Genomic DNA, 13441 nt, shown 5'->3' on the forward strand with positions numbered 1-13441 from the left:
AGACGAGGAGAAGGAAGAGCCAGAAAAGGACACGCTGAGGATCCGAGGGGGGCTCCGGTACGGTACCGACCACGTATTACTCCGTACTGGGTCCACGGCCACACCGTGCACCACCCGGTTTACGGTGTGTTTATCTTCGTTTCTGTCATGTTTTCTGTCAATTTCTTATGAATTCTTTGGTGAAATTGAGTTAAATTACAGTGATTCGTTGATTGTAGCTACAAACAAGTCTCTATACAATACGTTGTTACCCTCCCCTGGTGGCAACCCCCCTAAATACCAGGGTGGTAATACTCAGCCCAGACTCTTTAAGGCAAAAGGTGGAGGAGCTACACAAATGGGGGGAGCGCGAACAGGCCACGTCTCCATCATGTCTCATTTCCCCATCGACTACAGTATATCTACCCGGTCACTAGTGTGTGATTCGTTGCAAGGACCTACCTCCCAGACACCCTAGACACCCTAGACACCCTAGACACACTAGACACACTAGACATCCTGGGCATCCTGGGCATCCTGGGCGTATCTTACAAACCTTATGCTACAATGATGATTCGCGTCGATCCGGCAGGGGATCTAATTATCCCTTGCAGGCGCCCTCGCGCCCGCCACGAGGAGTCGGGAAGGAGATGCCGTGGAAATGCATCTACGCGTGTCCCGGTGCACGGATATCCGATTACGATGCCCTTTAGAAATGTATAAAAAGCAAATGAATTGCGATCTATAGAGTTGAATTGTGTACATGTCAAAGTCGCACAAGAATGTGGCCCCGGGTGATGCCTGAAGTATCAGGCGAGATTAGTGATAGCTGATTACTGATGGGCTCTTAAGAGGGACGTTGTACTCGATAAGCTCCCCACCTTCATATCACATCCCCGCCATGCCTAACAAGATCATTCTTGATACCGACCCCGTAGGTCCTCTCTCAATATAGATGAATGGCATATAATAACATCCGAATTAGGGTATCGATGACATCCTCGCCCTTCTACTGGCCTTGTCCGCCAAGCCAGAGGAAGTCGAACTCTTGCTCGTCTCGTTGACTTTTGGCAACATCGAAGTCAAGAAGTGGGTAATGAGCCTATGAGAGCTATCGAGCCCATGCTAACCTTTACTGTTAGCTGTCTGCGCAATGCAGTCTCCATGTTCCATATCTTGGAGCGGGAGACCGAGTGGCGTCGCCAGAATGGTCGCCCTGAAGGCTTTGGCGCCCTGCGTGCTTGCCGGCCAGTCGTTGCTGTAGGCGCCGAAGATCCTCTAGAGGACCAGAAGATGTTGGCTGATTACTTCCGTATGTCTACTTGCCTCGGAGCCATGTACTTTCTAACATTTACCCCGCAGATGGCACCGACGGCCTTGGAGGCATACACGCCAGCGTATGTCGTTTCCTACCCTTTTCTATATGGACAGAATTCGACTGACTGCTTATTTTAGCACCCTCATCTTACACCTAGCCAAGCTTGGGAGCATTTGTTCGATCCGACCATTGACCCCGATGGTATCGAGGCTGTCCAGACTGGTACTAGTCCTCACTCGTTCATTCCTTCTAAGCTTCCTGCCCACAAGGAGATTCTTCGGGTACTGCGCGAGAATGACCGGGATACCGTGACTCTGGTTGCCGTCGGTCCCCTTACCAACCTAGCGCTAGCATCTGCAGAAGACCCAGAGACCTTCCTCCGCGTGAAGGAAGTGGTTGTCATGGGCGGCGCTATTAACCAGCCCGGCAATGTGAGTAAAACTCAATTACCCCTATCCAAGGCTCAAACTGACACAGTTAACCAGGTCACCCCAGTCGGCGAGTTCAATGCCTACGCAGATGCATTTGCCGCTGCCCGGGTGTTCGCCCTCACATCACCTAACCCCAACTCCACTCTGCCACCCACGCAGAGCCCTGTGCTCCCACCGTACCCTGCAAAGCTGAGCCGCCAATTGACTCTGCGTCTGTTCCCGCTAGATATTACTCTGCGTCACAATATCTCCAAAGGCGAGTTCCGCAAGGCCGTAACTCCGCTGCTCGAGTCCGGCTCTCCGCTGGCTGAATGGGTCGATGCCTTCATGGGCCACACTTTCCGTACATTGGAGAGACTTCATCCCGGCCACGTTGGTGATGACGCTGCGCTGAGCCTTCACGACCCCGTCTGTGTTTGGTACGCCCTGACATCCACGGACCCCATGTGGGCTCCCTCGTCCACTTCGCCCGAGGATATTCGTATCGAAACGACGGGTCAATGGTCTCGTGGTATGTGTGTGATTGATCGTCGTAGCCGCCACAAGATCGAAGGTGATGAGGAGAGCTCGAGTGATCACGGCCTTTGGCTGAGTGCCAGTGCCGGCAATCGTATTTTACGCATGGACGAGTCACCTGCTGAGAAGAACTTTGGTGAGATTATGATGCAGAGATTGTTTTCTTGAACATTATGAGTCTCCTGAAAGTACATAACATTGATGAATAGATCATGCGCCCTAGTTGATGAATAGAATATGGGTCTTATCAAAGAAAGAAATAGCTGGTCCAGTGCCTCTCGCAGGGACGGTATGTGCGCGCTGATAGGAAACAAGGACTAGAACTAGACATCAGAACATAAAGGAATGAGGGCGCTCTGATCTAGAATTCTATTTCAGAGCTGGAACGCGTCGGGGGAAGCTTCGGTGGCGCCATTCTTGTCTTATAGAGAGCCGGATGTATAGTAGTAAACGCGTGCCCGCCCTGTAGAAGGGCCTCACCGAGCGATGTGAGTTTCTCTGAAAGTGAAAAAAGCTAAGCTTATTCTAACCCAAGCCCGACTTCTTGCAATTGGCTGGTCATACATCCATATCCGCGGTCTGGAATGTTAGGCCTGCCACATGTGTTGATCCCCGATACCCAGTCAACACTGCAGTAAACCGGGTGAGGTGGTGATATTCACCACCTTTGAAAAATTAAATTGGTCTCTACAAATAACGGCAGGCTAAAGCTACTCAATACAGACTAGTTTAAACATCTTGAAGCCCGTCAATAACGGGTGGAAGCTCTCACGCGACTCCCAGGAATGTGGAATGCCGCAACCTGGGGATCGGCCGTGCCGCCTGCTATACAATTACCTATTGTAACATTGTACAATCCAGGAGGCTGTTAAGATGAGCCGAAAGTTTTCGAACCAGCCACCAAGAATTAACGTTTGCCAGGGGCTCTTCATATAAAACGATCATCCTATGGTGGACCCATGTATTCTCATCGCGACTCTCATCCTCTCGAAACCTGATCCCAAACCCTATCCCCGGATCTACCGATCTTCCAACTTCCTACTCCACATCATGCAGCTTACAAATTTGGTCGGCCTCTGCGTCGTTGCCCTGGCTGGCTCTGCCACCGCTATGCCCCATCTGTCTGGCCCATACCACGGCAATCGCATCGCGGTCCACGTTCCCACCAACTCGACTGGTGCTCACAATGCTACCACCACTGGCACCCTTGGCAGGACACCCTTGACTACTGGTCTGGCGAAGTCCAAGAATGGTACCACTACCGACAGCCGTTACCTTGTTCACTCCAAGAGCACCAAGCACACCAAAGGAACCAAGGATGTCCCTAAAGTGAAGCATGTGCCCAACCATATCAAGCACATCAACCACTGCAATGAGTTGTGCTCCTTGCAGTCTCAAACATGCAACATTGCCATGCCCGACGATGACAAGTACTGGTAAGTTCCATCTAAAGCGTACCAAAAAAAAGAAATCACGCTGACTCAGTGTACTAGTTGGCAAGAATACCTGCACTGCAAGGCTAATTGCGTACCGAGCGACTTCGAGTGATCAAGGGAAAGGAAGTACATATATTATTTGAAAAGTCTAGGGGCGCATGGGGGTTTGATTTTGGATGCCTGCAAATCAGCGAATTATCATTTTGGTTGCCTAGTTAGTAATGAGCTCAAGAGGGACTGATGTTCAAAGAATCTTAATATAAACAGACCATTCCATTTTGTGAACCCCAAAGTGTAGTTTTCCATACCATTCAAAGTAATTATCTAGTGAAAGGGCAGGCGGTTCATGACTTTCGAATCGGCATACGAACCATCCACCGAGGAACTTCATACACGAGCCGAGTCATCGCAATAGCAGTCCTCTCCGCGGCATCATCGTATATAGGCGAGAACTCAATAAAATTAGCACCTACAATATTCAACTACTTTCTCGATAGCCCATCGATAATCTGCAACAACCCTCGAAGCCCTCACGTAAGCCAGTATCAAGGCCTAAGCCAGGGTGGAAATGATTGATCACTTAGTCATGGACCATTGATTATATCAATCATTCTTCAAAGCCCGAATAAGCTAGCGATTAGTCTGGAGAAGTAATCTTGAAGGATCTCACTCGACGTAGTGTCGATCAAGTTAGTGTTGTTGCATTTTTGGTGTTGCATCGATGCTAACAAGTTTATTTTACCGAAAGAGTCCCCAAAATTGAAAAAGAAAAAGGCTTCATCGAGATCAAATGTATGAAGGTAAGAGAAAAGTATAAACAAGAAAGGCATAGTTGATAATATACATGACTCTCACGCCGCATGTGATGGCGCAAATTGTCTGAGTTTAGTCTGGAGGTCGCGGAGACCGTCGCCCCCGGTTATCAGGACTACCAGGGATAAGCGGCAACGTAGGTTCCATGAAATTGTCCAAGGACCTCGGCGTGGGGCTCCTTTCGTTGAAAACAGGTGGCGCCTCATCAGCGCGCTGTGATTTTGATGGCTGCCAGTGAGCGCCCAGTACTTCGTTAGATCTGGCGTGTTCCGACTCATCAATTCTCCACCGGGAAGAAACAGGACTGATGTCTCCCCTAGAAAACTTCTCTAATGGCATAAGTTCAGTTTCCATTCTGTTCTCGGGCTGTTGGAAGGTGGAGAGGTTGTCGGAAAGGCGCTTGTAGTTGACGGACTCCGTGACCGCAAAGGCGCGGTAGAGAGCAATCAGCAGCCATACCAGCAGGACGAGGGTAAATGTGGCGCCGAAAAGGAACCAAACGACACCCATGATGGCGCCAACCATGACGGATTGGTTGAAGATGTTGGAGAAGACAAGGAGGAAAATTGCGTTGAGGAAATTTAGCGCGCAGGCTGTAATGGCAAACCCGTTTGCCTTTTTGTTCATGTAGGGTCTCACTACCGCTGTCACAGCCAGCATGCCTGCTTCCACGACAACAAGTACGATGGATTGAGCCTCCCAGTTTGGCTGGCTAAATGCAACAACCATGCCCCGAATGGCGGCGTGGGCTATGAGTGGGATCATGAACCAAGAGGCCTGCGCTCGGTAGTTGATATACAAGAAACCCCACTTGGTCATACAGATGGGATCGGAGTAGAGCGTATAATCTGGGCTGCCGCCCAGGAACCGAGAAGCTTTGCCGCGTTGGAAGACTTTCAATCCTGCAAAGGAGAGGACGCCAGTCATTGCAAGCCACATACTGATTCCGCAGACGATTTCGGCGGGAGAGTCTCGGTGAACAATTTCCCACAGACAGAGAACACTCATTTGCGGGTATCCCAAGGATACCACTCGGTAGATAATACCACGCATCAAGGTTATCCGTTCAGTGCAAGCGCCGGCGGCGCGGTCTAACTTGGCACTGTTCACTTTTTTAGCGAGTGCGGGCAGGCCGAGACTGAGGAGTAGGATGAAAACGATTAGGCAGAAGGCGGCGAAATAGAAGAAAATGTAGGAAGTCATGAATATGTTGGTCGTCTCAATGTTTATCCGATAACCCACGCGCTCGATTCCTCGGACGGTCTTTTCGGTTCCGTTGACAGTCGTATCGGTAATTCGGGGAAGGAGTCGATGCAGGCCTTCCGTCGATCGCTTCGCTAGATAGACTGATTCCTTGCCGGACTCACTTAATAAGGTCGATGCTGTGCCTCCGGTAGCGCGCAAGAACCACGTGCAAATATTCTGCAGAAATTCGGCATGAACAATGCCCACGGTCCATTGGAACATTTGGGTCCAGGATTGGGCCATCGGTGGAAATTCCACGGCGGCCATACCGAGGATTGCCTGGCTCTGCATGAAGCTCAAGAATAGTAGGGTTCGGAAGTTGAGATCCGTGGTGTTGGCCGAGTGCCCTGAAATCGAAAGGAACACGGACGTTACTATGCACACACCGGTGATGATTGCAAGTACCCAGGCGACGGCTCCTTGGTTGACTGTTTTGCCATTGGAGATTCGCGTCTCAATGCAAGAAATTTGTTCTGATGTGCCATTGGACACCATATTGACGCGAACGAGAGCGTCGATATCCGGGAAGGTATACGTAATGTCTATAGCGACAAACATTAGCAATTGTAAGTCAGCCTAAGGAGTGACTGGCTCACTTGGTAAGTTCGAGACAAGATCTTTCGACATCGAGAACGTGGCAGTCTCAATCTCCAAGTTCTTGATGCTCAAGGGACACAGTCCTGAAACCGTGGTTATTGTACATAGATCGATAGTTGTGTTGACTGCACTGTATCCGTATACCAGCACTTCCACATCGAACAGAACATAACCGGAGTAGTTGATTGTGCCATCGAAGCTGAGCGTAACACTGCTAGTTGACGGCGTGAAGACGACACTGAAATAATCGATGCCGATGACCCCATTATCGGAACAGGGGACCAGGGAAGTCGCCTCGAGAAGGTGCTCTGCCCATGCTAGCTGAATGAGATGGCAAGCACTGAGTATCCCACCAATTAGCCAGGATGCGAGCTTCATGACACGCGAGGGTAACTCTCGAAGCGGAAAGAGGGGGTGGAAATCGGCGAGGAATCGTGTTATTGAAGTATTTTTGGACCTCAGTTAGAAGGTGCCCTGTTTCGAGAAATCATCCACCCAGGGCGGACATGTTATTGGTTTCCTGTTTGTCAATAGAAGCAGAACATTTGCTTGCAAAACACCCAGATCATATCAGGGGCTTCATTGGATTAGCTAGGCAAACATTTTCTTTGCACAGCCCAATCGGCGACCCACCTATCTCCGAGCTTACACGCGGCCCGTTTAGGCCTAACCCGTAATGGATTATCGCGACTTATATGTACATAATCGTGAGACCTTTCCTAATTAGGGTAGATTAGGAACATAAATCATTCGGCTGAATCAGAGTATTTATAGCTGTGCTATGTCCATTAGTACGGGTGGTTGTAAATCAAAATCAGAATCTACGCTGACACTCACATTACTTTGAGATTGAGATAATAATACCCGAAGTAAACATCTTGCACTGGCGCCGCGATCTCACCGTTGTAATGTGAAGAGCGATCTGGCAGCCCCGGACAGCCTACGTACTCCTTGGTGTCATCAAAGGTTCGAATTGTAAATCCTTTAAAGCCATGACACGTCATTGCTTTGACACCACACCACATTTGAAGATGCACTTTTTTTTTCCCCCTTTTAAATGGCTTCCAGACAGAGTAACGATTTGTACCTATCTTAGCGAGCACTATACCGTCATAATCTGCCTGTTGAACACTGGTACGTTAAAAATGGTAGTGTGATCCCCGAAAACAGTATGGAAATCACATCCGGACCTCCCCTGTCCGTATTCGTATAGGCACAAACGACGGTTGCAGATTCTGATTGGGTTTTTTCTGCCGGGCGGTCGATTGGCTCGAGCTCTAGATCTCCGCTGCCAAGTCTCTAATTTCCTTTCAAGACCATACGACCGTTTGTTTTGGCCTGATCTTCTCTACGTCTAGTGATATTCTAGATCCTTTGATCTGACATTGGAGTTATTTTATCAGCTGGCATCAATGAGGAAAGACCCCACATTGGACCTGCCGTGCTATGAATTCAATTAAACAAAGTTCTAATCAAACTATTTTGAGATCTGTTTGCAGTGGATATATTTTAAGCCACCATTCCATCACTTCCTGCGCATCGCGTAGCCTAGATCAAGAATGATCCTCCATATCTGAAATCAATCGTCTTTGTTTCTAGGACTCTTCTTTCGGACAAGATAGAAGACGATAACTCTCCTCATCTATCTCCGCCAGAGTAGAGTTCGCGAGCTCCCCATCTCTCAATCCATACAGTCGTTGGAAGGACATGATCATCGGCTTCCACTTATCAGGATCCACACGATTAGCATGGCCATTCATCCGTAGCACATCTATGATATGCGTCTGCAAAATTTTGACTTCAATCGCCAGGAGAGCACCTTTTAGCTCCGATGGCCCATCTTTCATCAACTGATGCATCTCGACCAGCTCCGCTTCCATCTGCACCGGACACTCCCGAACGCGCGGTGGAGTCACCATTATCGAGGACTGGGGTGTCAATGCAGCGATTTTGAACTTGTCTTTCTCGTATCGATAACCACGGTTAATCTTTGACTCGGGAACGTCTTCAGTTCCGGTGGTTCGGGCGAGTGCGTTGACGTTCGATACCATAGTGTGGTCGGGGAGGTTCAGTACACATTGTTTGGTGCGAAGTAGGTTCATTGTTGTTTGTGAGTTGCCTGCTAGGCCTAGGATGCAGCGATTGCCGAGCCACCAGGCGGATGATATGGGGCTGATATTGGGGGTACCGTCTTTGTTTGTGGTGGTGACTAGGACGACGGGGGTGCCCCAGTAGAAGATTGCGGGTGAGATGAGAGAGTGGGTCATGATCGAGGAGTAATTGAGTGAAGATGTCTGAATGCATTCATTGAGGTCTGTGAATTACGAAGTACTCTCTTATACGTTTTCTCCATCTCCACAAGAAATTTAAGTATTGGATGGTTCTATAGCAAGTATTTCGCCGAACTGCAGGATTCTGAGAATAATTGGGTAATTCTAGGGTCGTCATGTTAATAATTGGGCACATTCAAAGCAAGTGCCGGGGATAAGGGCCGTCCGGGTTGCGCGATTAGTCAATTTGGTAGCAACAGGGCCACGGGATCCACCCTGAAGTATACCTAGGTAGAGAATGGATGACGGTATCCAGCTATTCTCATTTAATGCAATAGCCAAAGAACCAGTCGGAGAAAGAACCGCTTTCAGTCTGAGAGAGAGCCCGTGAATCCAGAATTCCCCCTCGTCGATCCTCTGGACCAGGGGCGAAAGTGATGTCAAAAGTGGTGCGGAGAGAAATTGCGGACGAGTCCACGGCGCACGTGCTGGGCTACCACTCTGGACGAGGGGGAGGCACACGCCAGGTACTTGTTCTGACCAGTGAGTCTGCATGCAAAAGCAAGTACCAAGGACCGAAATTCATAGTCAGCCCGTGCGGAAATTCTCAACGGACATTTGCTGGACTATCGTGGGTCTCCCCGAGCTTATCAACAGGAGGCCCCTTCCCCTTCCTCCAATCAGCGACCGCGATTGGTGCTCGTGGGCGATTCAAGCACGCGACACTCTTGAGATCGTTGTACTGTTATATAACGATGACCTGGGGATGTCCCCCCCCTTGTGCAACTCCTTGTCACCATGTCTCCTCAATTTCCTCCTACGCCTGCCATGTCTGGTACATTCACCATCAAGGACCAGCCTGATGGTTCCGATGCGTTTACTTTACCTCCTGCGGCTTTAAGTCCCGCCATCGATCCGGCCAGTCGTCGGTCTTCCCGATCGGATCCTTCCTATGTGCCGGCATCACCTACGTCTCCCGAGCTGGCTGCTCAAGGCCGCATGGCTCCTTCATCTCGATCCGCTGGTACCAAACGTTCACTCGAAGAGTTCGATCTGCCACCACCCCCGACACGTACACGCAAGATCATTCAGATGAAACCAAAGTCTCCTACCGTGTCCAAGTCACCAGCCAAGCCCAAGGAGAATGGGAAGGCATCGGCTCAAATGTCTCCAGAGAATGCAAACGCCTCAAATACAAAGAAGAAGCCGAGTGCGACGAGTGCTGCGGGTCGCAAGATTGCGCGTAAGACTGCCCACAGTTTAATCGAAAGGCGGCGACGGTCCAAAATGAATGAGGAATTCGGCACATTGAAGGATATGATCCCCGCCTGTCAGGGCCAAGACATGCACAAACTCGCCATTCTTCAGGTACTTCATACTTGCGCCCGCACATCCAATGATGAGGAAGCACACTAATCCTTCATTCCAACAGGCAAGCATCGACTATGTCAACTACCTGGAACAATGTATTCAAGATCTCAAGATGGCCGGCACTACTAACAGAGTCGCCCCACCGTCCCCCACATCCCCGGAGTTCATCGCCGAAACAGGAATGGACCCTGTTCAGCAGCCTCCTAGACGACCTCCCTCCTCAGCCTACTCCTATTCTGAATCTGCTTCTGCTTCTCCCGAATACATGCCCCCGAGTGCTCAGATGTCGGATACTTCTCCTTCATTCTCTCCCCGCACCCGAGTCCCTTCAGCCCCAACCTTGCCCGATGCCCCGTCTGTCCTTCCCAGCCCGGCTCTGGGACCCTCATATATGCCAATAGACAAGCTCCCCGAGTTCCGGGGTATGGATCATGAGGCGTCAGCTGCCTTGCTCATGTTGACTCAGGACCGCCGGGGTACTGCCGACTCCATTACCGAGCATTTGCCCAACAGCACTAAGCTCAGCTCCTCCGAGGGGAGTAGAAGTGGGTCCGAGGCACAGCGGGGACGGGGAATGAGTGTACGGGATCTTCTCATTTCATGATCCAATGACGTTATGTTGTTCTATGGTTTTTCTTTTCTTCTCTTTTCTTTTCTTTTCTTCTGGGTCTGGGTGGTCGGTTGGAACATTCACGGGCCGGGCGCTTGGTGTTGATGGGGCTGTATGATTGTTAAATAGTACTTGATCTTAATGCGTCAATCTATACCTGCAGATTGACATGGTCGGTTCGTTTGTTTCGATATAGCTTGGCATGTCTTTTAGCGCGGGCTATAGTCATGATCGACAAGGCTGGCTTGGGATGAGGTCATCGGTATTAAGCCACAGGAATCAAATAAGATGAGCCAAATGGAATGAAACAAATTATCTTTTGGCGTGAAATCAATAGCCTCGTGAACAGCTCAAATTGAAATCCACCGATCCAATTTGATTCACACGATTCCCGACCCACTTGCAACCATCTACAACACGTGATTGGCGGATGCTTCGGTCTTAAGCAGACCCCGAACGTCCGAACTGCTCTCTTTTCCTTCGCCTTTTCAAGTTTCCACGGCGAGGCGCTGATATCATTCGATATTTTAAAGAAGCGAGAGATCTCCGTCCAGGGTCCGTTAGTGGCAGTCCTCGACTTTGAGCTTTGCCCTGATGGATGATCAAATACGCCGATACAACGTGGAACGGTCGTGTCTGCGTTGTCACGAGCGGAAAGTTCGATGTGACAAGGCCTCTCCCTGCAGCAAATGTGTACGACTTGGCATAGTTTGCCAATATCCTGGCCCCAGGAGAGTCAAGCGTCGACCTCCCAAAGCCACAGTGACCGAGGTGGTGACCCGGCTGGAACAGCTGGAACGGTCTATCGCGACTTTGGGAAGCTCGGGACCTAGTCAGCGAGATGCTTCACCTACTACTGAATCTCGTCCTCTGGCCTCAAAGAATAACAGTGCGCTATCAATTCGCAGGGCCCCAGAGGGCCGGCCGAGTCACCATGGGATCTTAGTGAATGACGGCAGCTATATCGACGAGCCGCTTCTATCCCGAGTACTGGAAAAAGAGAAAGAACTGCAATCTGCCATCGGATCACCAAGCACTGACAAAACTGCACCGAGAAAATTCCCTCCACTGAAAGTCGACGGGATCATCACAAATCCGCATTTAATCAACATGGATTTGAAAGCCCTCCAGCCAGACCAGTGGCAGGCCACCATGCTGTGGCATACGTTTGTGAGCCGGGTTGATCCTGTCCTCAAGGTGATTCATCTTCCGACTACAGTTACTCGCATCTTTGGGGCCATCAATCGACCCGAGTCTCAGAAGTCGGATGTTCACTGCCTACTATTTGCTATCTTCTTTGGTGCCACCACGGCCCGATGCTCAGATGAACCTGAGAATGAGCAGCTACGTGTAGATTTACGTCGATATCAACAGGGCTTGGAGCTTGCTATGCATCACTCAAACTTTCTGGACTACCCGACTTTGCCCTCGTTGCAAGCAATGGCAATTTATTTGGTAAGAGCGTCCAAATAAACATTGTTGGTTTTATTCTAATAACGAACCTAGACATGTCTGCGATATAATAATAGTGGTCGATCTGGATTTACTCTGCGCGGTTTAGCCATCCGAGCAGCCCAATCCATCGGCCTCCACCGCGACGGAAAGCACTTCAAATTAAACCCTCTCGAATGCGAGCTTCGCCGTCGCCTATGGTGGAATCTATACACAACTGATGCACGAATGGCAGAAGACCACGGAATAACAGTGGCCGAACAAGAATTCGGCGCTGACGCCGACCTCCCAACCAACATCGACGACCTGAACGTCTCCGAAAGCTCCCAAGAACCACCCCAGCCCCAATCTCGCTGGACAGAGATGTCATTCTCCCTCATAATCACCGAAATCAACAAAATGTGGATCCCACTCATGCGAGCGACCTCCGAAACCCGCGGCGCCTCAGCAGAACAACTAATCAAAGAACTCAAAACAAACCTCCACGAAAGATACCTTCAATACAGCGACATGGACATCCCAATCCAGCGCCAAAGCGTAATGGTCGCCCAAGTCCTCATTGGCAAAGCGGAAGTCCATACACGCCAAAAAATCCTCCAAATGCAAGGCGCCGCCTCATCATCTGTTGACCAAGCCGCAACCGCCGAACTACTTGAAATGGCCGTCAACGCCCTCGAACTCGGACTGGAAATGTATACCGACGAACTCCTTCGCAGCTTCCGCTGGCTCACTTCTACATATACCCAATTCCACCTCCTCACCTATATTCTTTGGCACCTGTGTGTGTACCCGACGGGCGCATATGTTGAACAAGCTTGGCGTGGCGTTAATCGGCATTTCGATTTGGCGGAGAGCGATCTCTCTTGGCCGGATGCGGGGCCGAAGTGGCCTATGATCGTACAGATGAGGATGAAGGCGTTGAGGATTCGTCAGGCGCATGGGGCGCTTGATCAGGGGGAATTTGCTGTTCAGCAGGGGCCTGTTGAGGCGATTGAGGAGCGATCGACTATGGCGAATGAGGCCTGTTTTGATTTGAATAATTGGGATTTAAATTGGCTTGATTTTCCGGATTGGAATTATCTGGCCCAGAGTATTGCTATTATGGGCCAGTAGATAATCGATGGTCTTTCGGTGTTTGAGATGTTAAATACTGAAATGGGGATGGCTCGATGGCTGTCTGACAATGCAGACTGGACAACAACAACCAACGGACAACACACACACAACCAGCATGTAGCAGAGGTCGTCCTGAGGGATTTCGCGAGGGTCCTTGGTAAGGCCGTGAGGCCGTACGGGCAATCCTGAATGCAACTATCCTGAATGAGGCCGTACGGTTTTCCCGACTGAGGCCGTACAGAATGTACTGGATGCGGCATCATGAATCAAAGAATGTAGTGACAACT

The 13441-nt window shown here is 50.0% G+C and overlaps 6 protein-coding genes across 6 annotated transcripts; 4 read left to right on the forward strand and 2 right to left on the reverse strand.

The window, feature by feature from the left end:
* Positions 1 to 880: 880 nt before the first annotated feature.
* Positions 881 to 2412, forward strand: N7443_001147 (putative nucleoside hydrolase; the record flags this gene model as incomplete). Its single annotated transcript, XM_056881203.1, has 6 exons — positions 881 to 913; positions 965 to 1068; positions 1122 to 1291; positions 1342 to 1376; positions 1435 to 1728; positions 1783 to 2412. The coding sequence occupies 6 exons, from the start codon at positions 881 to 883 to the stop codon at positions 2410 to 2412; spliced, it is 1266 nt and encodes a 421-aa protein (XP_056746441.1).
* Positions 2413 to 3294: 882 nt separating this feature from the next.
* On the forward strand, positions 3295 to 3792 carry N7443_001148 (uncharacterized protein; the record flags this gene model as incomplete). Its single annotated transcript, XM_056881204.1, has 2 exons — positions 3295 to 3680; positions 3738 to 3792. The coding sequence occupies 2 exons, from the start codon at positions 3295 to 3297 to the stop codon at positions 3790 to 3792; spliced, it is 441 nt and encodes a 146-aa protein (XP_056746442.1).
* Positions 3793 to 4565: 773 nt separating this feature from the next.
* Positions 4566 to 6713, reverse strand: N7443_001149 (transient receptor potential ion channel family protein; the record flags this gene model as incomplete). The annotated part of the gene is made up of 2 exons (XM_056881205.1): positions 4566 to 6280; positions 6335 to 6713. The coding sequence occupies 2 exons, from the start codon at positions 6711 to 6713 to the stop codon at positions 4566 to 4568; spliced, it is 2094 nt and encodes a 697-aa protein (XP_056746443.1).
* Positions 6714 to 7930: 1217 nt separating this feature from the next.
* On the reverse strand, positions 7931 to 8602 carry N7443_001150 (flavin reductase family protein; the record flags this gene model as incomplete). The annotated part of the gene is made up of 1 exon (XM_056881206.1): positions 7931 to 8602. The coding sequence occupies one exon, from the start codon at positions 8600 to 8602 to the stop codon at positions 7931 to 7933; it is 672 nt and encodes a 223-aa protein (XP_056746444.1).
* Positions 8603 to 9403: 801 nt separating this feature from the next.
* Positions 9404 to 10580, forward strand: N7443_001151 (uncharacterized protein; the record flags this gene model as incomplete). The annotated part of the gene is made up of 2 exons (XM_056881207.1): positions 9404 to 9973; positions 10038 to 10580. 2 exons carry the CDS (start codon positions 9404 to 9406, stop codon positions 10578 to 10580), a joined length of 1113 nt encoding a protein of 370 aa, XP_056746445.1.
* Positions 10581 to 11180: 600 nt separating this feature from the next.
* On the forward strand, positions 11181 to 12988 carry N7443_001152 (uncharacterized protein; the record flags this gene model as incomplete). Its single annotated transcript, XM_056881208.1, has 3 exons — positions 11181 to 12041; positions 12093 to 12858; positions 12942 to 12988. The coding sequence occupies 3 exons, from the start codon at positions 11181 to 11183 to the stop codon at positions 12986 to 12988; spliced, it is 1674 nt and encodes a 557-aa protein (XP_056746446.1).
* Between the last annotated feature and the right edge of the window lie 453 nt (positions 12989 to 13441).

The sequence above is a fragment of the Penicillium atrosanguineum genome, assembly GCF_028827265.1.
Source record: "Penicillium atrosanguineum strain IBT 20685 chromosome Unknown utg000001l_segment0_segment0, whole genome shotgun sequence".
Taxonomy (NCBI): domain Eukaryota; kingdom Fungi; phylum Ascomycota; class Eurotiomycetes; order Eurotiales; family Aspergillaceae; genus Penicillium; species Penicillium atrosanguineum.